Genomic DNA, 26,398 nt, shown 5'->3' with positions numbered 1-26,398 from the left:
CTTAATCAGCCCAGAAAACACTACCCATTTAAAAATCTTGGAAAATTAATCATAGTAAGAGACAATAATGCTCAATGGACTCTTGCAGGGATAGAAGGAAGACAAGCAACTTATACCAGATCCTCCCCCTAAAAATCTGAGATTCAATTAAGAGTAATAAATAAACATTCACAACGATCCACAGAAAGATCTCAAGTACAAACCAAGGCCTTTGAATAGCTTCAAAACTTACAATTACGAGCTAGAGGTACCTCCACCAAAGTTGATACGCTGCTTGATAACGATTTTGCAAAGGCATGTATTAAGATCAGGGGGGGATGCTGAGCCCTTCCAGTGACGTCAGTACGAAAAAAGCCTTAATGCAGGAACTGGGAGGGGCGGGGCTTGTGGTTCGCGTTGGATCTCCCGTGGATTATTGACAGTAGCGGTCTGTCTGTCTTTCATTCATCCCCGGAACTGTGCACCTCGTACAACAGCCGTGACTCTTCGCAAGATTCCGTCTCCTCCAACCACCGCATCAAGGACACCGTCACCGGCCATCATTCCCGGTAAGACCTGCAGCGCGCACGGCGAGAGAGCGTTACATAACGGATGGTTCAGTCTGTCCGATAGGATGTCTAGAGGAAAATTACCAGCCTGCAGCACATATGATGTAGGAGCGTGTGCGGTGCTCAGTGGTGCCGAGGGCCCGCTGTTTTCATTGTGAAGGATCAGATTATATAGTAATGCTTAATGTTAATTTCCAGCGGCGATATGTTATATTTTTAAAATGTGACGTATCCTCAGTAGTGATGAGATGGGGATCTTGGATTGTTTCGGCGCTTTTCCATCTGCTGTGCTCATATATCTCGGTGGTATCACTAATGACGACATACATACACCACTGTTGATCAGGCCTATGGAGCTTAAACCTTGAACCATTCTCACACTATGATAACGGTCCCTGTAATGACAGCCTGTGACGCCTCTGCCATTTGAGCGCACCGATAAGCATATTTAGAATGATGACATTGCGTAAAGGTCATTGTTTTCAGCTATTTCTGTATCTACTACACTATGCCAAATAGATTAACAACACATGCATTCAAAAATAACACTTGTAATACAAGTAATACAATCATTAAAAAATAATGCATTGGTAACAATATTTTTGTTTATGCAATTGTTGATATTTATTTTGATTGTGTCAGAATTGTCTACTGATGCTGTAGTGTGAACAGGATAACATTTTGTGTTTCTGTACATTTGGATTTATCGAAGATTAGACTCATCGGATGAATCAGTTGACAAATTTTGGAATGAAAAAATTTATCAGAAACTTCTGAAATCCCGTTTCAAAACACCAATACATAGCAATGCATAGAACCATGTTTACAATTTTATTTTTGGTTTATTCAAGACTAATATATACACATTAAATATCTAGGGTTTGGACCTTTGATAGGAGAAATCAAAACAGTCAAAACATTTTCCAAAAATTCTGAAAAATGAATGCAATTAATTTCTTATCTTTATTCAAGTTCAGTTGGCATCTAAAACCCTGCTGTCTCTCTTAAATGACTCCTGTAAGAGTGAAGATTTGCTCCTCTCCTGTTCTACACTGTCTGTACGCTCTCAGATATACTGATGTCCTCCTAACACTCTTTGTGTTTGTGTAACTTCTACTGTTGTACTTTTTGAAACGATCCTGTCTAAAACCCCCAACAAGCAGTTGATATTGATATATATGTACTGACATGAAGGCTATTGCCTACTTATGGCTGGTTTTCTACCTGACAGCTAACCAGGTCTCTGAGGGCATTTGACTCTATATATCTGCTCTGACACTGTCAGGGTTAATTGATGGATGAAGATAGTTGATGGCTGAACCAGGAGGGCTGACTAGGACATTTGTCATTCAAGCAAGTACTATTGGAAAAGTAATACATATAGGTGCATTTTGTGTGTCATCATTTATGTAAAAATAATCGTTGAGGATGTAATGATGTTTACATTCTAAACTCCGTAAGGATATGAATCAGTGTGTTTATATGAATTATATTTTCTGAACAAACCCAGTCAAAGAAAGTGTTTTGGTGTGTTAGATAGATAGATAGATAGATTACTTTATTCATCCCCGAAGGGAAATTAAGTAGTTGCCTAGCAACAGTCTTACCATAATTAAATGGATGTAGTTATCAATCTATCAAATCTTATATCACGGATCTATCCCCTGGCTGCAAATATGACCAAATAAATCTTAAGAGGGTAAACGCACCATTAAAATAAAAATATGAGCTATGTTGATGACTGATTTACTGAAACTGGTTTAACTGTAATTGCCTGAAAAAAAAGCTGTAAGAAGTAAAGCAAATACACTTGCAGTGAGACACCGGCCAATTTAACACCTGACTTTCTATTGGTTTTGACAGGGTATTTTCACAAAATTCTGTTTGCGAAATCAGAAATGTGTGAAGAGAAGTTTGGTGAGTCAAGGAAGCTCTGGGCATTTTTGCAGCAACAGTATATCTGAGAGAAGATGTACAGTTTAGAGAAGGAGCAAAGCATATTTACACCTGAGAAGGGGATCTGAGAGAGAGAGGGCAGAGTTTGAGGTAAAACCATTTAAAAATCTGTAGGCTGTTCTTGAAGAAAGATAGGAAGGAAAGTCATATCAACAGTCCTAAAGTAAGTCCAAAGCTAAAAAAGTTTACAGTGATGTAAAGTAAAAGGTCCTCACATTCGGCTGTGGCTGAGGGGTAGAGCGGTCGTCCTCCAACTTGATGGTCGGCAGTTCGATCCCCAGTCTTCCCCATCTACATGCCGAAGTGTCCTTGGGCAAGAGGCTGAACCCTGAATTGCTCCTCATAGAACAACAAAGTTCTGCTAATAGATGTACTGTATGAATGTGTGTGTGAATGGCTGAATGTAAAAAATTTTACTGTAAAGAGCTTTGAGTGGTCATCAAGAGTAGAAAATCGCTATATAAACACAAAAACAGTTAACATTAACGTTGGAGAAGCTGAAATTATGCTTGATATAAACCTTGAACTTTGAATGTTGTTGATTAATGTCAAGCTTACAACTGTCTGACAGTTTTTTGTTATGTAGTTTGCTGAATGTTTATTTGACGCCTTTAATGAACACACCTAATTACTGATGTCAGGAACCAATACTGATTTGTCTGCAGTGATTTGAGATGGGAATTTATAAACCAATCTGCTTATCTTGATTAGGAAATTCTTAGAGGATGATCAACATCTATTTTGCAGGATTGGACATTTCCTAAATAAGGGCTGTGGCTATTTATTTTCTCTATCAGTTTTCAGTTGATTATTTCAAGGGAATAATCAGCTGGGCTATACAATGTCAGAACCTAAGTTATTAGGGAAACAGCTACAATAGTTTTTATAAACCTATGTAGATGTCTAGAGAAAAAAATAAAATTCTCACATTGGAAAAACTAGAACAGATTTAGCTCAGCGAAACCTCATGTAAAATGATAATTTTTGGTATAATCGACTGACAGCATGGGCACAAATAATTTTTGGCTGGCATTAAGAGATGTATGAGACTGGCTTCCAGTCATAATTTTGAATATAGACATATTTAGAAAGTGATCTATATTTTAGGCATTACACCTTTCAGACGTGGTCATCAAGGAATGTATCCGCTCATAAAGGGTCACTTTGAATAAAAAACAAGCACCCAGTGACTCTCAGACCAGAGGATATTAGCTGTAATGCACCTCATAAATTGACGAAATATCTATGTAAACAGATAAGATAAGATTTACAAATGATTTTCTGATATCTGCAAGTGGCTGTTCTATCTTATACTGAGAGTGTAAGCACATATATTTGATTTGTGCCATTTGACGTGGATCCTATCTTATTACTACCCTTGTAACTCTATTAGCTGTCTCAAAGTGATCGTGGTTGGAGCAGTTACAATGGGGTCCATCTGCAACTATGAATTGGGATTTGAATTGCAGTAGTGGACATTTGAAAGTACTGTAGGTACCACAGCTATGAAAAAGCTGCAGTTGTTTGGAATAAAAATATCTAAAATGAAATTATCACCAACTTACAGACATCTAACAATATTCAACATTAGTAAAAACAAAAGAAAGTCTAGTCTTTTTCAAAATAAAGTACTTGAGCATCAGCTCTTCACCGTCTTTTCTTTATCTTTTGAGTAACAGAGAGCTTGGTTTATTTTGGCCCACAGACATATTTAAAGGGATCTCTGATTGCCTTTCATTGCCTTACAAACATCTCTGTGTGTCATCTCACCTGAATATTCCTTAATAATTCCCTGCACAAATTTCTGGAGTTGTGTTCAAGAACAGTTATATGTTTCCTGTTGTAAAACATTAATTTGATAATAGACAGAAGTAGTTTCTTTGTTTCTGGATTTGACCATGAGTCCAACCCGTGTTCTTATTTTGATTATGGTTCTTAAATTAAATTACATGATGACTGAGATACTTTCCATTGTCATGAGGGAGAGAAAGTGAGATAGTGGTTTTGAGCTGATGTCTTTTGACAGTTTGGTATTTGGAATTGAAAGCGTGGAGGCCCTATTGTATTAATCATGGAAGAGAAAGAAAAAATAAGAAAACACAAAAGGAAGATCCTATTCTTTCCACCTCTGTCAACACATTTATTCCCATAGTCCAGTCTCTCTCCCTATTATATGGACAACTGCAGCCTAGGAGGTAAAGTGGGTTGTTCCCTAACCTGAAGTATGGAAGTTTAATCCCTGTCTCCCTCATTTCGCATGCCGAAGTTGGAGATACTTAACTCCAAATGGCCCATAATGGCTGTGCAATGTATGAAAGTGTGAGTTAATGGGTGAATGGCAATGGTAATGTAAAGCTCTTTGAGTCGTCACCAAGACAAGACAAGTGCTATATAAATACAGACCACTAACTATTTACCATGCAAACACAAGCAGGATAACATGCCCTCTATGAAGTAATGGGATGGGCACATCTATGTCTTTTTGTGTTTTAGCAATAGAACATCTTTGATTAGATTTCGATTAGATTCAACTTTATTTTATTTCACATAGTACAAGTACAATGAAATGCTGTTTTACATCTAAATAGAAAGGGAAAATTGTATATTTAACACTACAACATCTGGTGTTATAGTGGTGTCCAAAATCTGATACCACATTTTATTTATATTAATACAAATGTAGCTTGTGTAAGCTTACTTTCGTTGTCAATGTTAAATGTCTCTCTAGACAACCTGCAACACATTATGAACAAATTATGAGGTTTGACTGCAGCTAGTCAAACTTTTCCTCATTAATCAGAAAACCTTTTTCTTGAACTTTCCATCGTACAGGATCTCTTGGACAAGCTACTTGTACTGCCCATTAATTGAAAGAGTTTCTAAGGGTCTAATAAATCCAATCAGATCTCAGTTTCCCTGCATTGGAGAAAAGCATCTCACCCTCAGAGCCAAAGCAATTGTTCTCTGCCTATAGAATACATGTTTAAATAACACATATCTGTCTGAGCTTACTTCCAAACAAGATCATTGATAGGGTAAGGAAAGGTTATTTAGTGAATACCTAGTATAGTAACAGTAAAAAAAAAAGCTAACAAACAAACAAGTTTGGTAAACTGGACCCTGAGATAGCAACTTGGAAACTATACATTTTTCATTGTGCCAACTTTAGCAGCAAACATCATTTTCGTCCCACAGACAAATAATGTGTGAGTTTTAAATTAGCCTTTAGTAGTACATCTGACTTTCAGGATTTTTTTCTGATACACATATACACCATTACACACAATGTGTATAGCACTAAAACCTTTGAGATGAATGACTATATAGGTGCTGCAGTGCAAAGAGAAGGCCAGGAGAGGAGGACAAAGGAGAGAAAAGAGAGAGGGACAGATTTAGGAGAGGAGGAGAAAAGCCTGAGCGGGGGGATGGTAGAGAGGCTGAGAAAAGGAGGTTTAGGGGAGTTTAAAGAATGAATGAGGAAGTTAGGATATGAAGAGGACTTGGATTAAAATAGTGGATGGCAAAGAGGAAAGGTCAAGAGGAGGCTTGGAGAGTGGTAGATGGATATTGTCTGGTTTAGCAGAAATGTCTCTACTACTGCAAAGTCAACGAGGCCTGTGTGTGTGTGTGTGTGTTTGTTTGTGTGTTTGTGTGTGTGTGTGTGTGTGTGTGTGTGTGTGTGTGTGTGTGGTCAGTACTGCTGCAGGGGCCACAAATAAATAAAACAACTGTATTTGAAGAGTAAAAAATACCAACTTAAGTGGGTCACAGGGCCTTAGCTGAAAAGTTGACCAGAAAACATTTGATTTGTGAATTGGGCCACATGTGCGTCAGACCGCTCCAAATGTTTGTGTGATAGATTTACAAAGGCGAGCTAAAGCATTCACATATACAAAAGCGCACACCTGTGCTAAGGTTTGTTAATACCAGGTCTGAACTGAACAGGGTCATTGTGGACAATAATTATCTTAATGACCAATGAGCAATATAATATATTAAGCTTTAGACACACATGGTACTGGTACTTGGCTCTGCATATGGGATTTGTTGACAATGAAAATATTGAATGATCTAGTTAGATTTTGATTCAGCTTAACTCAGATTTTTGAGTGAATTATTGAGCATTATGAGATGCACTACAGCAAGCTGTAATGCATTTTTCTGCATTTTCCTTCCCCTCTAAAATCCTTTAGTACAGGCTCTTGGCTTACATAAATGCTTGTGACCCAAAGTGGTCCTGCATGTACACATGTTCACAGCCACCCACCCTCACACGTATTCGTATAGCTGTGAGGACGCTCATTGACTTACTGCATTCCCCCGCCAGACCCCTTACTTAACTTAACCATCACATCACAACTAAATGCCTAACCCTAACCTTAAAGGGATATCTCCCTGTCGATGGAGGGGTGGGTGAAGTGTTTGAATCCGAAAAACCCTTTTGGAGTTTCAGGGGGCAACAGCATTGCAGCCACATCCAATAGAATTGAAGTAACTGGGGATCCCTCCATCAAATTCCATGCTGCCTCGGCCTCCCATCTAAATGGAAAACGCTTAATGGATAAGGTTTGTCCTAGGCCAATGTCATCACTATAAGCAGTTGATACTATAAAACAATTGTGTAGCTTCTGTATGATAGTCCCAGAACTTAAGGAAAGGTAATGGAACACACACACACACATACAGTAGGGCTGCACGATATTAGGAAAACATGTGATATGTAATATAATTTTAACTTTAGTAGATCAGAGAAAGAGCGAGCGAGCAGCGGAGAGTGTGTGTGTTGCCTTTTCCTCAGGTTCTGGGACTATCATAAATAAGCTACGCAATTCTTCTTGACTGTATAATAAACAACTAATTCTGATGAATTTGACCCGGGACACACATGATAACTTTCCTCGTTAGAATTTAAGCGGGAGGAGTAGGAGCAAGATTTGATGGAGCCACCTCGCAAATTCTCTGTTCTCTCTCTATTCTCTTCTGACAACCATTCATTGACGGAAAAACGTATTGATCTGAATATATTTCATTTAGTATCTAGGGCAGCAGGGCTCCATCTGATTGGCCAAATATATTGACTTGCAGAGTGTAAAGGCGTGGCAAATGGAAAACCAGTCAGTTTGGCTTGTCTCAGTCTGATGTGTGCAGTGCGAATGATAGAGACACAGAGAGGAGCAGTAAATTACTGACAGAGCCGGTAAAAAGACCCATGCCTCCCTGGCCGATTGCGTTGGTGAAGCTGTGGCCGGGTTGTGCACACTCTGACGGTCCCTGGTTCTGTGCCCTGGCCTGGGTGTGTGCACCATTGACTTGCCATTGTTCTGACTGTGTGCACTGATCAGAGATGAGCTTGGCTTGATCTAGCTCCAAGGGTGAATCACAGGGTCTTGCTCTCTCGCTTTTTATCTAAAGTAAACTCTCTCTTTCAATCTTACTCACGTATGTATACCATCTCACCCAGATAGGCATACAGTTACCATCATTTTAAAACAGAATTTGCAACCCTGAGGTACCGACGTTATTCAGTTGGTACCCTTTAAATTACATGAGGTTTCTGGTATAACAACTGTATTTCCTGGAAAAGTAAAGCTATATATGAATCTAGATGCCAGGACTCTAAAAAAGCTGTGCTTCTTCCGGCCCTACAATAACAATCAAAACCTTGTTTAAACAAATGAATAGATTAAATCAACAGAAGCGCAAGTGCTTTTACTTTGAAACAGGTACAGGAAAGACTGCAAATAGAAAAACAGACATTGAAATGGTCTTGAAAGAGAATGTTTGCTTTACGTGTTACCTGGAGAGAAAAAAGTGAGACCCTGAGGCGCTAACGCTCCTGACACCTGGGCCACACTGCTGCATTAGCAGGGCTTGTGGTCTGCACCGTCTGTTGTTCACACAGGCAGCGTGTCTACAATGGGAGGATCCTGCTATGACTATTGTATTATCTTGAATAAAAGTAGATTTATGCATGCAACTAAATGCCAGGACACAACTATATGAAACCTTACCTTTTATGGTCCTGTGATAATAATCAAAACCTTGTTAAAACCAATGATACGGGTACAGGAAGATTAACAAATATTTATGTGTGACATTTTCGTCAGATAGACATTCAAACTGCGATGAAAGATAACTTTCAGTGTTTACTTCTGCAGGGGTTGTGGCCACTCTGATCTGATAACATGGACAACTCTAAATGAAAACCAAGAGGTTCTACGTCGCACATGTGATGCTCACGCAGTCAGTGTGGCCCAAGTGGGAGACGGTTGTGAGACGTGTCTGAGACATGCTGCTCACACTGGGTGGACACTCTTATCAGATAACATGGGCGCTTAAATTAGTCTGACCGAGGCATTTAGTAACTTTTTCAAAATTCTTCATATTACCAACATGCATATTCACACAATATGCTAAATAAGCTTGTTTACTCACTCGCAACAATTCTCTTTCAGAAATCATACATTGTCACTAATAGTAGGGCAGATAACAGCAATTTTTCACTGAAATTGTGCAAAATGTGATACAAGCACCAAATGTTGCATGGTGGTTCCCAAGGGTCTACTTAACAAATCTGCCTGATGTGCCATTCAAAAATCCAAGATGGCGGCCATTTTTCAAGATGGACGCCAAATGCGTCTGACGAAAATGGTTTCGCTCATAGAAATGCATGTACTTGATGGGTTTCTATGATCTTGGTGTTGATTTCTATGTTTTCTTGCATGCTGATTCAAATTTTTCTACTACAAGTGAATAACTTCACACTTTTTGGCTATTTAGATCAGTCTTTTTCTGCATTTTAGCTTGCCTGATTTATTATTTTTTTCATATGTGCATGATGGTCATTTCTAAATGTATAGAACAGTATTATAATTAGTGCATAGGCTGTAGTAGTAGAGGTAGTACCTTTGTTTCATCAGTCAGCCACATCCTTCGGATGGACTCCTGGCACTGGTCCTCACTACTTACCTAACTCTCATCTATGGCTCCAAGAAGTTGCTAGTGCACGGCACGGCACGGCACGGCTCTGTGCTTGAGGGAGTATGCCATGCTCCAAATGCAAAGTGCATGAAATCAACAAACCAGACCTGATTGATCCATGAAGCCATCTTTCTAAAGGAGAGATTGCCGGCACTACCATGGCACACTGGTGACAATTACTGCTGTGAAACTCAGCATGGGGTTCAATATCAGCTAAGGAGGAGTGCATCTCATACTTAGTGTCCCAAATGTTGCTTAACCTACCCTACGGACCTGTTAAGCAACCGCACCTGAATTGACAGGAGGTGCCAGCGCGTCAAAGCCGAGCCAAGGATAATGGGGTTTCAAAGTTATCTGGATGGTGTACAGATCACACAGGACTAAAATGACATTGGATGAACGATCGGGCTAGGTGTATGGCAGACATGCATGAACCTAGTTGTATCCCATACAGGAAAGTGCCCATGATACAGGTTGGTAAAAGGATAAACCCTCGGCCCTTGTCATCAGAATGGCTTCAAACACCAAATGTGAGACTGCATCACCTCAGATTGAAGAGGAACAATGCGGTTTTCGCCCCGGACGTGGAACTACGGACCATCTCTTTACTCTCGCAAGGATCCTGGAGGGGGCCTGGGAGTATGCCCATCCGGTCTACATGTGTTTTGTGGATCTGGAGAAGGCTAATGACCGGGTCCCCCGGGAGAAACTGTGGGAGGTGCTGCAGGAGTATGGGGTAAGGGGGTCTATCCTCAGGGCCATCCAATCCCTGTACTCCCAAAGCGAGAGCTGTGTTCGCGTCCTCGGCAGCCAGTCAGTTTCGTTCTCAGTGGGAGCTGGTCTCCGCCAGGGCTGCGCCTTGTCACCAATCCTGTTTGTGATATACATGGACAGGATATCGAGGCGTAGTCGTGGTGGGGAGGGGTTGCAGTTCGGTGGTCTGAGGATCTCGTCACTGCTTTTTGCAGATGACGTGGTCCTCATTGGATCATCGGCCTGTGACCTTCAGCACTCACTGGATCGGCTGGCGGCTGAGTGTGAAGCGGCTGGGATGAGGATCAGCACCGCTAAATCTGAGGCCATGACTCTTAGCAGGAAACCGATGGATTGCTTACTCCGGGTAGGAAATGAGTCCTTAGCCCAAGTGAAGGAGTTCAAGTACCTCGGGGTTTTGTTCGCGTGTGAGGGTACTATGGAGCGTGAGATTGGCCGGAGAATCGGAGCAGCGGGGGTGGTATTGCGTTCGCTTTACCGCACCGTTGTAACGAAAAGAGAGCTGAGCCGCAAGGCAAAGCTCTCGATCTACCGGTCGATCTTCGTTCCTATCCTCACCTATGGTCATGAGGGCTGGGTGATGACCGAAAGGACGAGATCGCGGGTACAAGCGGCCGAGATGAGTTTTCTCAGAAGGGTGGCTGGCATCTCCCTTAGGGATAGGGTGAGAAGCTCAGCCATCCGTGAGGAAATCGGATTAGAGCCGCTGCTCCTTTACTTAGAAAGGAGTCAGCTGAGGTGGTTCGGGCATCTGGTAAGGATGCCCACTGGGCGCCTTCCTTGGGAGGTGTTTCAGGCACGTCCAGTGGGGAGGAGACCTCGGGGAAGACCCAGGACTAGGTGGAGAGATTATATCTCAACACTGGCCTGGGAACGCCTCGGGATCCCCCCGTCAGAGTTGGTCAATGTGGCCCGGGAAAGGGAAGTCTGGGGCCCCCTGCTTGAGCTGCTCCCCCCGCGACCCGACCCCGGATAAGCGGACGAAAATGAGATGAGATGAGATGAGATCATGGCAGACCAACTGGACCAAGTGTTGCCTCTGTCAGACAGAGAAGAGTGAATGCCTAACATCTCCACTTGCAAATCCTGCCAGAAGGATAGAGAATGGATACAGCCTCTAAGGTGGGAATATTCCTCTGTTTCATGCAGTGAATGCGCTACCGATCAAGATGGACCCACGAAGGCTTGATGACGGCAGTGGGATAGAGGCAAGTCTGAGGAAAAATCTAGCACAGTACCATGATAGTTGCAGGCCTCTGTTCAGCAACACTAAGTTACAAAGGGCAGAAAAGAAAACGTCTCATGCGACGGATGAGGACAGCAGCAGCGGCAGCAGCAAAATACCACAGAGAATGTCAGACCCCAAATGGATAGAATGTTTCATATATGAGGAGGAGGGAGATCTGGGTGACTTTAGACAAGCTATGACCATGAAACTGAAACAGAGAGTCAACAAGTTTGCAAAGACTCTCAATGATGGAAAGCTGGTTTCCAATTGCCTTCTCTGAACTGGTAACATACATCTTTGAGAAAAAATCTGCAAGTGAGAGTTCAGCTCCATCAGTCTCCCGACTTCTCGGCCTAAGTATGCTCTACAGGCAGAGGCTGGAGCAGCTTGGCTTTGACAGTCCTGATGTTCATGCTACCCGAATGAAGGACCAGCTGCTTCAATACATCCCTGATCTACAAGCTGAACATCATGGACGTGATGTCCTACCGGCCTTTAAGAAGGATGTAGGGTCAATTCTTGAACAAGCAAGCAAATATGGAGAAGCCGTTCATCTTGCAAAGGCTGCTGGGACGATAAGACGTGAAATGCAACTCAGCAACTGTCCAACAGAGGTTTCTGAAGATGACCTGCAGAAGCTGGAGAACTTTGTTATGGTCATGTATGACAGATCAAGTGCAGCCACCGGTGTTGACGAGGCAAGGCTGAATCTCTTTACCCACAAGCAGAGGTCCTATGATGCGATCCCACCAACCAGTGCAGCCCTCATGGAACACGCAAAACGCGCTGCTTACCAGGCTGGTATCATATGGGGTCAAGCAACAGTAACCAATCCAGAAGTCGTCAGTCCTGCCGACTGGGGATTGAATCGGAAGGGAGACATATGGCAGATCAGTTGGACAAGGCTTCCACCTATTGCAGCCAGCTGTCAGGAACTGACCCAGTGTTCATGCAAGAAAGGCTGCAACCGGAGATGCAAATGCCTTCGTTCTGGGCTCGCCTGCACTGCACTCTGCAGCTGTGTATGTCAGCTGTAGTGATACATATACAGCAGTGAAAGCTGGTGCCAGTGTGTTGGCCACTGTAATAGTTTGCTTTGGAAGGACGATTTTTACAGTATTAAGGGTTTTTATTATTATTTTCGATTTTGTTTCCGTCCGGAATAACATGATCAAAATGCTAAGTACCTTAATGCAAAATGTGTATATTTAATGTTTATATTGTGTAAATAAAGTATTAGGAGTATTATTTAATGTGTTAGGCTATGTTGTTATTTTATATAAAGTGTTCATTTTCTACCATTTACAGTATTATAGTGCTGGAGAAAGTAAAAAATGTTGATTCAGCATGCAAGAAAACATAGAAATCGACACCAAGATCACCAATTTTCTATTATCTGCCCCACTATAATAACACACTAACAACAAGTAGCATCACATAAGTGATGTCCTTTTTCTTTGAAGCTTTAAAGATATTTCACATCAGTATTTCATAGAAAAAAAACCATATTTAAAATATTGACTGTACTAAAGTATACTGCTTAAAAAAATGAAGGGAACACTTAATTTTCATAGTATAACAAAAAGTCAGTTAAACTCTTGAACACAACATTTTAGGAACACTTTGTGGGAATTGCTACAAATTTCAGAATCAGAATCAGAATTATTTTTATTGCCATGTATATTTGCACATACAGGAAATTGCCTTGGTGTGGTTGGTGCACTTTACAAACAACAATATAAAAACAACAATAGAACAACAATATATACAGTAAGAGAGTTATGGGCACGTGCGGTTCTAAGGTGCAGAGATTGGTGATAGTGCCAATAATATATAGTTATAAATTATGTGTGTGTGGGGGGGGGGGGTCAGCAGAGTCAGTGTGATGCAGGGGGCTTTTGTTGTGAGCCCCACTGCCATAGGGAAAAAACTGTTCACACAAATTCACTTGTATTCAAGGATGAAGTGATTAGAATTTGGTGGTCAAAGGTATATGTCAAGGTCATGGTGAACTCCCCAAACATATTTTTGGCCTGTTGAATGGGATATCTTAAGGGCACATATTTTACACCTTTCTGTGATTTAATTTCAGGTAGTGGTGCCCCTGAGATGATATATCAGTTGTTTAAAGTTGAAGAAACAAGCTACTAGCTCAGCAACAAATCTGCTTGGTGTCGCATTTTGTGTGGAGGGGTGGTGGAGGAGGTGACGGGGAGCGGTGCTGGTGGTTTCGGAGGCTAGACTGTTAACGGCTGGGTTGGGGTCTAGACCAGAGGTCTTCAACAGGGGGTCCGTGGAGTTACTGCAGGGGGTCGCGAAATCTTTGATTGATTAGACCATTTTTTAAAGTTTTTATAATTTTTTTTTTTTTCTAACCAATTTTTTCCCCACAAATTTAAATGTCTTTAAATACACATTTACATGCATCCGACATATTGTGAGGCTGATATGACCCACTGCCTGACAACCTCCATCCGTCCAAGATTAGATAAGTTGTGTGCTAGCCATCAGGGTCCGACATCTCACTAATGTGGCCGTATGTGTGCCATCCACAGATGGCTTGAGGATTCACTGTCTCTTCTACATGCATGTTTAAAATAAAAACATGAATCTGTCAATTACTTTAATAGCTCTGTGTTGTATGCAAGATGTATGTTTATAAATGGCAGTGGCATGGCCACCCTGTACCTTGCACATGTTTAATTAAAAACATGAATAAATGAACCCTTGTAATATTTGATAAGCTTAGTATTGATTGCACAATAACAGGGTAGCTATGTTTATACAAGGCACTAGGCCCAGTTTAATATAAAACACAATTTTATACTGTATATATATATATATAGTAGGGGGTCCCTGCTCCATCTCTTGCCCAGTTTGGGGGTCCTTGGCCTGAAAAACGTTGAAGACCCCTGGTCTAGACGAGTGTATTGGTGCGGAGAGAGCAGAGTATCTGTTCATACTTTGAGGCTACTGACCCCCTTCAAGTCATTACAGATAGTAAAGCCCAGAAAATGCATTTTACACAGTCTGACAAGCCCTTTAAGATTGATTTGACAGATTTTGTGAATTGAACACAAAGATTTACTGATCACGTTTTAGTGGTCAAAGGTCAAAGGTCAAGGTAAGCTCATGAGTGTGGAATGAAAATGCATCTAGACTGAAACTGCACTGAAATTCATTATATTTGCTATCATTTTATTTTTAATTTGTCAGTGTGTTTTTAACAGTTTGGAAGTGTTGTGGCAGTAGACCTAGCCACGGGGCTCTCACTACAACAACCAGAGATGAACCATTCTGTTTTTAACATGTTTATTGAATCAAAACATAAATTCAAACTACAAATTTAATCTCCCTGAGCTTTCCAGCTCAGTAACTCAGTGTCTCTATGTGGGAGAGTGTCCGGGAGTCTCTCCAGTCTCCGCCTCCTGAGGCAGCTCCGATGCTGCCTCTTGAGCACAAGGACCAATCAGCTAACAGCTCTCACATTCGCTGATCGATCATCTGTGGTGCAGGTGAGGTACTCTCCCAGCCCCCTCACCTCCACATAACCCCATCACCACTTTCAGACCAGTGATTCATCCGGCCCACGCATCTAAATTTGGCCTCTAATGTATTCAAATATGACTTTACCAGGCACCACTACAGTGCTGATTAAGAACGTTTGCTTCCACTGGCTGATGTCCCACTCTGAGCAAAAAAAGGAGCAACATGTATAAATGTTTTTTGATTTTGATTTTGCAATACATATTTATTTTAGTTCAACACTTTTCAAGCGCATTTGAAGAGGCACAATGATTTTAAAGGTAATAAAATAATAATTTAATCTGTTTTCAACAATTGGGGAAATTTGCAGCAGGGACTCTGCACACTATGCACCTAATTAACAGACTGCTGCAGAGTTAGAGCCAGTATTGGCTGGCCTGGCATGCCTCACTTATCATTGAAGGTATTGATTTATAGAAGGTCACTTTCGGTTGGATTAAATTGAATGTATACCATATTAAATAAATTTGTGTTATACCTACACTTGGATCAAGCCACAAAAGGAAAAAAATTAATATATATGTACTGTACATTATAATGTTTTATATAAAAAAATGTATATAACAGGGCTGTCAACAACTGATTGATAATTTGTGAATCAAACATTTGATATGGGTACCTCTGTGCCCGAAGAGACCCATATTTTGAATGAAAAACATCTCACATAAAGTCATACAGACCACAGAACTGGGTTATCCAAGGCTGAGGAAGTAGAGTGGGTCATCCACTAACCAGAAGATCATGGTCTTGTCCTAAACCAAGATTGTCCTTGGGCAAGACACTGAACCTTGAATTGCCTGTGGCAGCTGCAGAGTGTGAATGGTGTAATAGAACAGCACTGCATATAGAGCCCTCTGTATGACTATTTATGTATTAAAATGAAATCAGCTTGCCTTTTGTAGAAATCAGCGGTGAGTCATCTCAATGAGAAGGAATGAGAGATTTAAATACCAGTAAATATATCGGTTGGCAGTAACCATAGCTTCTTTCTTCATAATGTCAAGCTATGGAGACCATATCGCTATATTTTATGTGTAGTAATAATAAATCAAAATGCATTTAAGAAGATCCAACTAATAATTTTCTGGTGCCTGTGTGTCACTGGTTTGTTTCATGTATAGGCGGGCAGCGTGGGGAAAATGACATGGAGAACACTATCACACAACAGGGTGGTATGCTTATGTGTTTGCATCAGCATGGAGTCTACTGGCATGAAGTACTGGAGCCAAGGATCTATCCAGGAAACATGAATGATTTTGGTGTCTATGTTCTCCTCACTTGAACAACAGGATATTCTACCGAAGTGTGTTCCTTTGAGTTATGTATTATTCAGGCACTCAAGAGACTTGTTATTTTCATTATGATGGTCTTATCTGTTCTTTGTAAAAGTAGAGGGATACAAAAAGGAGAGCTAGCAAATAATTCAAAGTTGGTGCGGTAATAGAGACATATATTTTAATTCATGAGGAATGTGTGCCATATTTGGTTTTGATCACCAGTGTGTAGTGACTAAAATGCCACTCAATCTAAATAACTAACAGCTATTATTTGTGACAAGTATAGACCAATTATTTGCGTAGTCTTCCAGCAACAAATATGGGTATGGAAACAAAATGTATTATTGCATCTGTCATAACACAGTGTAGTAAATTTAACAATACATTTTAGCCAACGATAATCCTGACTGCTGCTCATGGGAACAAAATATGAGAGAGAGAGAGAGAGAGAGAGAGAGAGAGAGAGAGAGAGAGAGAGAGAGAGAGAGAGAGAGAGAGAGAGAGAGAGAGAGAGAGAGAGAGAAAAAAAAAAGTAAAATAGCAATGCTCTCATTGGCAGGACTGGACAACCCAGCCAAGCTTGGCAGCTCATCTTAAAGCATAATGGAAAAATACCAGTGTGTGTGTGTGTGTGTGTGTGTCTGTGTGTGTGTGTGTGTCTGTGTGTGTCTGTGTGTGTGTGTGTGTGTGTGTGTGTGTGTGTGTGTGTGTGTGTGTGTGTGTGAGTGTGTGTGTGTGAGTGTGAGTGTGAGAGAGAGAGAGTGTGTGAGTGTGTGTGTGACCAGACAGTGTTTTCATTACAAATACCCTCACAGTGCACATGGCTGATTGATAGATTATTGGAACATGTCTAACATTTTTGTGTTAGCCTCTACAAAACAACAATTCCCCAAAGGGACTCACTGGCCCCCTCTGATCCTCTGTCTTAATGGCATCAAAAGACTGCTTAAACAAACAGGTAATGAAAAGAGCTGACAATAAACCATGTTTAGCCATAACTAAACGTACAAAATTAACACTGACTGTTGTCGTTGAGATCACGTATACAATTGTTTTCTTCCATTTCAGAGACACTATATGTAGATGAACCACTGGCCATTTCTATACTTTTTAGAATCCTTGTGAAAAGTATAGAAGAAGATGTTTATCTGATAGTTACACCTTGTCAACATGTTTCAGCCATAACATTTTTTTGCCTCTCTCAAACCAGCCTAATGGAATAGTTGTAGTTTATTTATTTTTTCTCATTAAATAATAAATTGCACTTATAAGCTTGACACTACTGTAGTTAACTAATGCAACAACCCAGTACACCATCCCCCAAATTATGTTAAAATTCCAGGCATCCCAGCACTCTGTTCTGCTTCAGAGTGCCATCAAAATTGCAGCACCACTGTAATTGTAGAATTTAGCACTTGCCATGTATTGTGTCAACAATAAGTTCTTGTACATCTTCAACATCTCATATTCAAATCTTTTTGATGTTGATATCAATGGATACTGCTACTTTGTGCCAACCTTCTCAGTGACCCTTTCCATTCTTTCTGCTATTAGTACTTGGATGATATAACAGTCCAGCACTGACATTCCTCAACATTATGTCAGGTTCGTTGAAGCAGGTGGCCCCAGGATGCAGAGTTTGAACAAAAAGTGTCATTTTAATAGGTTAATGTCCAACAGGAACGAAACAACAAACAAAGGAATCTCAAAATGCCAAAACAGAAAAAAGAAAGCACACGGGGGAAAACACCAGAAGCTTAGGAGGAGATGCAGAGGACGGGAGCTCAGGAGACAAGGGATACCAAAAAGCACAGGAGATTACGACAGGACATAAGACAGGCATTTAGACAAAACATTACCCAAGGCCAAAGGGAAGCGCAGAGGCCCATATACACACAGGGAAGGCAGGGGCAATTGAACACATGAGAACTCAGACAAACATAAACACAAGGAAAGTACAAATAACACAAGGTTATAATTAAACAGAAAACAATTTTAATAAAGAGGCGGAAAAATAACACTAAGACAAAACACTTAAAAATACCAAACCATGACACATTATTCTTTCATGACTGTCTTGCCACATTATGCCGGGTCATTTGCCGAGCCTGCACCTTGGGTCCTTTTGTATTGCTGGACCTTGTTTGTGGAGACATTACCTTATCTAGGGTTTTCTATCCCTGCTATCTATGTGCTTCACTGATAGCACTTAATCTTAGGATGCATCTTATGGATGTACTCAAAGGCTCAGGACACTCACCTTGAAAGCCCTAGCCCACCTCTTCCTGGGGTTGAGTTTTTATATTAAAATAAAAATGTCCGGGTTTTATAGTTGCCATGTTCCACCTTTGGCATACTAGAAAATTGAAACGTGATGACTGTTATATTTTATGACTTGTGGATGTTGAAGTGACACTTGAATATAGTCCTACTTTTTCCTTTTCCCATCTTGCCAGAAACTATTCCACGCTGTGGATAGGGACATTATATGTCAGTAGTTCCTTGCCATCGTCTATTGTGTCTATACTGGCCCCTGCTTCTGTGATGTGTTGTCCAAGTTTTGCTAGCACAACTTGGAACATACTCATTTAATTTGTATTGCTTCAGTAGCGAGGAAAATATTTGAGGTAGCTTCTGAAGCTCTTTAGGCTATCAGCAAAATTTGCAATCGAAACACTTTTTTACATTTAATTCTATGAATTATTTAGCCAAGCTATGGACAAATAGTTGTTATTTGGAGTGGGTATCAGAGCGTATTAGTGTACAGATTAGTGGCATGAGGGTATGGATTTACCAGATTTATTGGAATAGACAGGGATCAAAATAGGTGCCAGTCTTCCACTTCCTATTCCCTCTGTGTTTCTGTTTTTTATTCCCTTCATCTTGTCTCAGGTCTGAGGTTTTTTCTTAGTTTCATTCTGTCTTTGTTTTTATTCCCTTTTCTTATCCTCCCTTTCCCTTCCCTTATTGCCAAGTCCTCTCTTGAGAGTGGTATTCAGTAGTTGTATTGGATGAGAGGGTAATGATGTTTTGTAACCTGTGGCACACAAAACAGAGCCTTGATTTGAGGTCACGTGGCCGGATTAAACACCTTCTGCCCTGTGTTATTCATTCCTGTGCAAATCTCATCCTTTTGTCAACCATTTGTTTTTATGTTCCAAGTAAATGTTGACCTTAAAATACTCAGGCTCTTACGTTCAATTCTGCCTGTTTTTTTTTAATTTGTCAAAGGAGGCCTGTTCTCTAAATTGGCATTTTACAGAATACACAATATTACCCCAAGCTGAAATGGATTTCAAATACAAACTTTTTTCCAAAACTGTCCCCCGAGACTTGGACCTATCTCAATTCTAGTTACCCAATATTATCCTTCAATCCCTCTAGAATACAATATAATCCAGCATTTAATACAGAGTGGATAATGTAGGCTACAGTTTGTTATTGCTTCCAAAATTGTTTTGCTGACATGGTGAAAGTATCGGTTGTTGTGGATAGTGATTCACTTTGAGTGTTTTCCCTTTGTGCCTAGATCAATTAATTTAATCTTTTTGCATTATATCACATAGATTTGTAGACTTTTCTATGAGACTATATTTGAATGAGATGTCTGGTGGGCAGTTGTTATTTGTTGTTGGAGTGACTACATCATGAACAAGCCCCCAAAAGACATTCAGTCTCTTGAAGCTTTGTGTTGCTTTTGATCATTACATTTTTCTACATTACCCAGTATTTGCCACCTATTTACAACTCGTAGAATAGGACAGCTCTTCAGAATGCCTAATTTGGGTTTAAGAAAATGCATTTGTACCACTGTGCTATGAAGTAGAACCAGTTGGGTAACTCTTTTGACTGATTGACAAGGACATCCTGCTCAGAGACACTTGATGAATACAATCAAAAATAATCTCTCCTCCACTTTGTATCTCAGCAGTTGTTTCAAGATGAAGATTGATACCAGCCTGACTATGCCCCAGCTCCCAGAGGCAATGTCCCAGGCTGGCCTACAGTTTACTGTGGCAACTGAGGAGGACTTTGATGAGATCATGGCTATGAGCCAAGATATCTATGGAGGCCTTGACTATTTGCCTACTAGATACACCAGTTGGCTACAGGAGACAAATCGTACAGTCATATTGGCTCGCAAACAGGGAAAAGTGGTAAGTTCAATGAAGACTTTGAAAATATTTCAAAATGATTTGGTTAAAAAATGCAAATACCTTATATTCCAGGATCGAAGTCTCCCTGAGAATATGCTATTATGTCATAACTTTGTATTACGGCCCTAAATGCAACCACTGCTATTGTTTTTGTCATCCCAATGAATCGCACATTTAGCTGCTTAAACATGTGAAACTTTGCATGAAATCAGATATGCGAGAAATTGTTGAGCCTATGTATCATCCCCAGATGTAAAAAAAGTCTAGGCATCAGCAACTTTGACCATTGGTTCAGTAAAAGGCAAGATCTACCTATTGAACCACTGAGAGAAAAAAACAGTCCAGAATGAAATTCCAACTTGACCTCTTATATTTAGGCTAATTGTATTTGAATGACATGAAATGCCTTGGTCCAACTATTAAATTGATGCAATCAAGAAAGATCTATGTTCCATGTTATGCAGCATCACTCCTCACAATGCCATCAGAAGGCAAACCTGTTATGTCATTGTTTCTCACTCAAGTCAGTGTGATGGCTGTGACGGAACTGTCTGTAAGTGCTTTGTAGCAAACTACAAAGCACTCACAGACAGTTCATAGCTACAGACTGCCAGTCTGAGGGTGAGGTGTCTGTCAAAAAGCCGGCTCCTGTACTTTGAGTTAATTATTTTCTTATCTGTGAAAACGCCATTTCACAGAGCAAAGTGGATTCAAAGTTCATGCAGGTAGCTGAGGAAACTTCTCTCTAACAAGAAGTCACCAATAGTCAATGTCTCTTTATCTGGCTTTCAGCTCTGTCATATTGCAAATCAACCATGTTAAAGTCAACTCTAGTTAAGCAAGAACTTGCAGAAATGTTGCCCATAGGTCTGTCAAGCGTCCCAGGTCCAGTAGCAATGCATCATCTAACAGTTCCTCATGCTCCTTTTTCCTTGTTAACAGCTAAGTCTTTATCTCAGGCAGCCAGTCAACAAATTGCTGCAGCACTGTGCCGCGACTCAACCAACACAGGATATCAGCATTCTGCCCAATTTTTGTCATTTCCATGACTATGTACTTTAACAAACAACTTCAAATTTGGTCACAGCAAATAAACAGCCTAGGCAATCGTAAATTTCCCTTCAACAGCATCCCCTTGAAGATATCACCACGAAACAGGAAGTTTAATTTATTTGACTATACATTGTCAAATCTGCATAAGACTTACCATGTTTGACGACATGTCGTGACCACGTTTACATGCCATAATTCAACATAATCATAGCACACAGGCCTGATCAGGCAGAAAGAGCTCTTTTTATATACTTCAATTTTGACCAATTTCAAGCGTAATCAAGGTTTCCCTGAGTTCACTTCCCAGTTGGAAATGCATAGAATATCTAATTAGATGCCTTCCTCCACACCACGCTTCTCACTATTAGTAAATCAAGCTTTGCATTAGTTTCATCTTCAATATGCCAATTTAGTAGAGAAATCTATTCAATACAATTTTCAATTATATTTAATTCCTTTAATACCAAATCATAACATATATTATCTCACGGCACTTTACATAGTAATATCAATGCCTTAACAAATTCTAAGAAACACAACAGTGTTGCAACGAGCAAGCATTTTGGTGACTGTGGAGAGAATAATCTCCCTCATTAACTGGAACAAAACCTTTAGCAGAGCCACACTGTGGGTGAGCAGAGAAAAATGGCTAAAAGAGGAGAACTGGGTGTAAAAGAGGGGAGAGGGAGAGAGAGAAAAGGTCACATGTAGTAAAGTAATTCGGGGGCAGAGACCTAGAAAGGGGGAGAGTAGGAAGAGGTCAGTGCATGATAGTTCTCCCAGCAGTCTAGATCCATAGAAGCATATCTACTGTCTTTTTTGAGTCAGATTGCTCTGCCCACACTAGGAATTGTGGGAAGTTCTGAAGGGACAATGTTAATGTGAAAGCTTGTCCATATTTGTCTTAATTTTTCCTCTGTGTTGCTTGACAGATTGCTCTGGAGTCGGTTTGTGTGATTGATGATGGGGAGACCATGCTGGTGGAAGGTCTCCGTGTCGCCCCGCAGGAAAGGGGCAAGGGTGTGGCAGGAGTTCTGCTTCGTTTTTGCTCTGAAATGGTCAAGTCCAAGTACCCAGAGGTCAAAGTGAGTCGTCTGACCCGTGATGATCAGCTTGGACCAAAGGACTTCCAGAAGTATCGTATCATAACCAAGCAGGTACAATCCACAAAACAGTAGTTCAACTTTTTGGTAGTAATAATATGCTTTGTCTTGCTTTCTTGTTTTGTAGTTCCTCATCATTAATTTCCCTCTACAGGGTATTCTGCTGGTGCGCTTCAGAGCAGAAGATCTAAATTTCCGTCTGACTGAGCTTGGTCTGGTTGGAAACACCTCCTCCTCTGATTGTCCTCCAGTACTGCTTGACCATACAACTATCCACCGGCTGTATCTGACTACTGACCTAATGCAGGGGGTCCTTCCTAATGCCACCATCATTCAAGACTGGCAGCCATTCAAGCTTTTACCCAGTAACATGGTCATCCTCCTGAAGAAGGACATAGATTGGATGGTGGATGATGTGTCCAACCCTACCGTTGCAAGCCTGTGTACCTTCCCTTTCAGGGTGCCCATTGGAGATGACTGGTAGCTGTCATTTTATTTGTTCATTCATAATTCCAAGCTGGACTTTCTAGTTAAGTCAGGCACAACTACTCTTCGTAAGTGATTGCACAACAATAAAGTTGCAGGCAAGTTGCCTACTATAGTTTATTTTAATATTAGCACAAGAAGGAGGCAAATAAATTAATGAAATTGTAAAATAATTATAAACTACACATAATGGCCTAAAGGTACCTAACCCATTTAAGAGAGAAGATGTTCAATTTCAGATCAGCCAGCCTTTACACAGTGAACTAATAGGCCTCTCTGTTTTCTTTTTCCACCAGGTATTACCTCAATATTGACATGTTTGGTAAAGACCTGGACCTGGTACGGCAGCAGTTCTTGTGCCACCTGCAGAGCCACACCACCCCCCTGAAGGGTCATGTGATGTGCCAGATGTTCCTGGACCCACTGCTCTGGAAGCCTATGGCGGAATTCTGCCACAATACCTTAGGTGTGGAACTGGTGAAGGAGTACACTGAGCAGTGCGTAGTGGAGTCAGACGTCATTTAGTTACAGAAGGTGGATGAAAAGGTGTAGAAGATTAAGAAACCAGAAAAGACAAGGGTCTAGACAGCAATGGATGGACACAACTTAATCACAATTAAAAGAAAACAAAAATATTTGTTTTTGCAAAACAAAACTTCTAAAAATGCAGTGAGATTTAAAATAACGTGCAAATACAGAGCATGGGGAAAAAGATCACAAACGCACCATGTAATCAGCTACAATAGGTCTGTAACAAATAATTAATTTGTTCCAGAGATGTATTGGTACATCTATTTTATGTAATATTTTAAAGGCTGTGTAGTTTTGAGGTGTAGTTAAAATTTAGGGATTTTATAGCACAAACATTTTTTTGTTAGAGGTCTTCATGGGTCAAAAATTTGGATTTGAAAAAAAGGCCTAATCTTAAAAAAGCCTTTATGGAAAGTTAAACCTAGTTGAATAGACCCAAGGGTGATTTGGTCAGCTGGGTGCTTTTTAGCTGCAAATTTATTACATACTACCAATGTGACTGAATGGCAATGTACTCCAGCGTAACACTACAAACTATAGCCTCAACAATTATCACAGACCTGGATCATCATCTTATTAGTTTGGCTTGAGTTTAAAGAAGATCTATTATTCTCGTTTATGGGGTTCATATTTTAATTGGGGGCACTAAGGTTTGCAGGCTCTACTGTTCAGAAAATGCTTTAGATTCTTTATTATATTCATTACTGCAGCAGCAGGAGATTTAGCTGGATTCAGCTCCTTTCCGCCCTTGCTAGAAAGCCCAGTCTGCTATGATTTAATTATAGAGGTTTAGTTAAATAATACTTAAATATGTGAAAAATCTGTTCCACAGCCCATTTCTCTTTAGCCAACTGTGTACACCCGGAGACATACAGGGATAGTTCAACCAAAAATGAAAATGCACTCGTTATCTACTCACCACTTTGGCAATGGAGGGCGGGGTGAAGTGTTTGAGTCCACAAAACACTTTTTAAACAAAAGCAAAGAAACATAAAACACCTCCATAGTGCTCCTATGGTGTCATCCAAGAGTCCACAAGCCCCAACATTCAAATTTGACTAAAACGGTGTAATTTTCACCATGTTTTTTAACCTTAATGTCCGCTGTGATCAACGCGCGAACGCGGCTCCAGAGAAGAGTATCAAAGGACATATAGCCCAAAAACATGGTGTAAATGATGACGTTTTGAATTCAATTTGTAAGTTGGAGCAGTACGGAGCCATTTTCTGTATTTTTTTCTGTATTTTTTCCATGTTTGAAGAATCGGTCACCATTTACTTCAATTGTATTGGATTTGGCTGCAACGCTGTTTACTCATGAAATTCCAAAATTGTTTTGTGGACTCAAGCCCTTCACCCACCCCTCCATTGGCATAGTGTTTTTCATTTTGGGGTCAACTACCCCTTTAAGCTTGGTTGTACTCTGCGTGATGTATTTATATTTTGACAGCACCTGAGGGCAGCACTAAAGATTTAACTTAACTGCTGCTCTCCTGCTCCCTCTTCCTCCCCTCGGGCCATCTTAATGACCCAGTATTAGAAAAATTGCAGATGAGGCGTTTCAGAGGCCTCCAGAACGGTGTTTACTGTGGGAGAAGAGCTCCCTCTTATTTGCGCATTTTGAGCAGTGAACACAAAAAATATATACAACCCACTAGAGGACTGGGAAAGACTGAAAACGCATAATAGATCTCCTTTAAGTTTTACTTAAGTCATTGCTCTTGTTTTTGATAATATGTATGATTTGGAAACATGGAAAGGTAAAATAAGAGTCACGTAAAAATCATATTCTGTGAGGAAAAATTTGAAGTTCCCTTCGGTCATCTCAAATCTCTTGGTTCTTTCTGTAAATATAAAACTTTTAAATATGTACACAAGCTGAGTTACTGGGTTACTAAATCTGCACACCTTTGGGGGTACTCTAAGATAGGATGAAAAAGAATAGTTCAGAATCCAAAAGAGGTAATTTATAGATCCCATCTCTCAATGCTGATGGGATGCTGTTAACTAGCATTACTTTAGCAACATCAACAACAAAAAAAGCCTGAAAGTAAAATGAATACGGTCTGCTTCAAATGGCTTGAAGCTGACCCTTTATAACACTCACAGCTATGCATTCGCTTTTATTGTTTCTGTTTATTATAATCAAAGAAAAACTGCTGCAATAAGATATTAACAGAAATTATTGATAAGGCAGTGTTATCTCAGTTTACCTTTGTCAATTGGTAGCATACTTTCAAACAGAATGTTACTGTGCAGTTAACTAATCAGTTACTGCAGAGAACTGTAGTGGAAATAACTGTTTTAGAATTAACAGGAATATAATGTTATATAGACTATATAAAATCCCTAATAATAGCTGGCAATTCATTATGAGTAATAATGAGCCTTCTGTATCTCAGCTCAGACACAGCTATGTTAGAGCAAACAAATCTTAGTTTGTTGTCAAGATATGAACAGAATATTCTGGAACTAGAATGTCCATTAAGATCAGGACACTTAAAACTGTAATGTAGAGATATAGTCAATAGTAAGTTGAACATAATTGACTGCATTATTTAAAAAAAAATACACCTCATATAATAAAGCATTTGAAATATTGCGCCTTATTCTAAAAAAGGGGTGCAGACACAAAATAATTAACAGCAATGTTATTTTTTCTTTTGAAGCATCTCAAAACATTGAGAAATCAAATACAAATATGACCCACTTTTTGCTGCCATTATCAATCCCATTACTATGGCAGATGCAAGTGAGCT

At 40.2% G+C, this 26,398-nt stretch overlaps 1 protein-coding gene across 1 annotated transcript; it reads left to right on the top strand.

The window, feature by feature from the left end:
- Positions 1-412: 412 nt before the first annotated feature.
- On the top strand, positions 413-24,793 carry nat16 (N-acetyltransferase 16). The gene is made up of 5 exons (XM_053416401.1): positions 413-548; positions 20,239-20,467; positions 22,453-22,677; positions 22,778-23,103; positions 23,406-24,793. Exons 2-5 carry the CDS (start codon positions 20,252-20,254, stop codon positions 23,632-23,634), a joined length of 996 nt encoding a protein of 331 aa, XP_053272376.1. The 5' UTR covers positions 413-548; positions 20,239-20,251; the 3' UTR covers positions 23,635-24,793.
- The last annotated feature ends 1,605 nt before the right edge of the window (positions 24,794-26,398 follow it).

This window comes from Pleuronectes platessa, chromosome 23, assembly GCF_947347685.1.
Source record: "Pleuronectes platessa chromosome 23, fPlePla1.1, whole genome shotgun sequence".
Classification (NCBI taxonomy): Eukaryota; Metazoa; Chordata; class Actinopteri; order Pleuronectiformes; family Pleuronectidae; genus Pleuronectes; species Pleuronectes platessa.
This window is presented reverse-complemented; position numbering and strand designations above follow the sequence as displayed.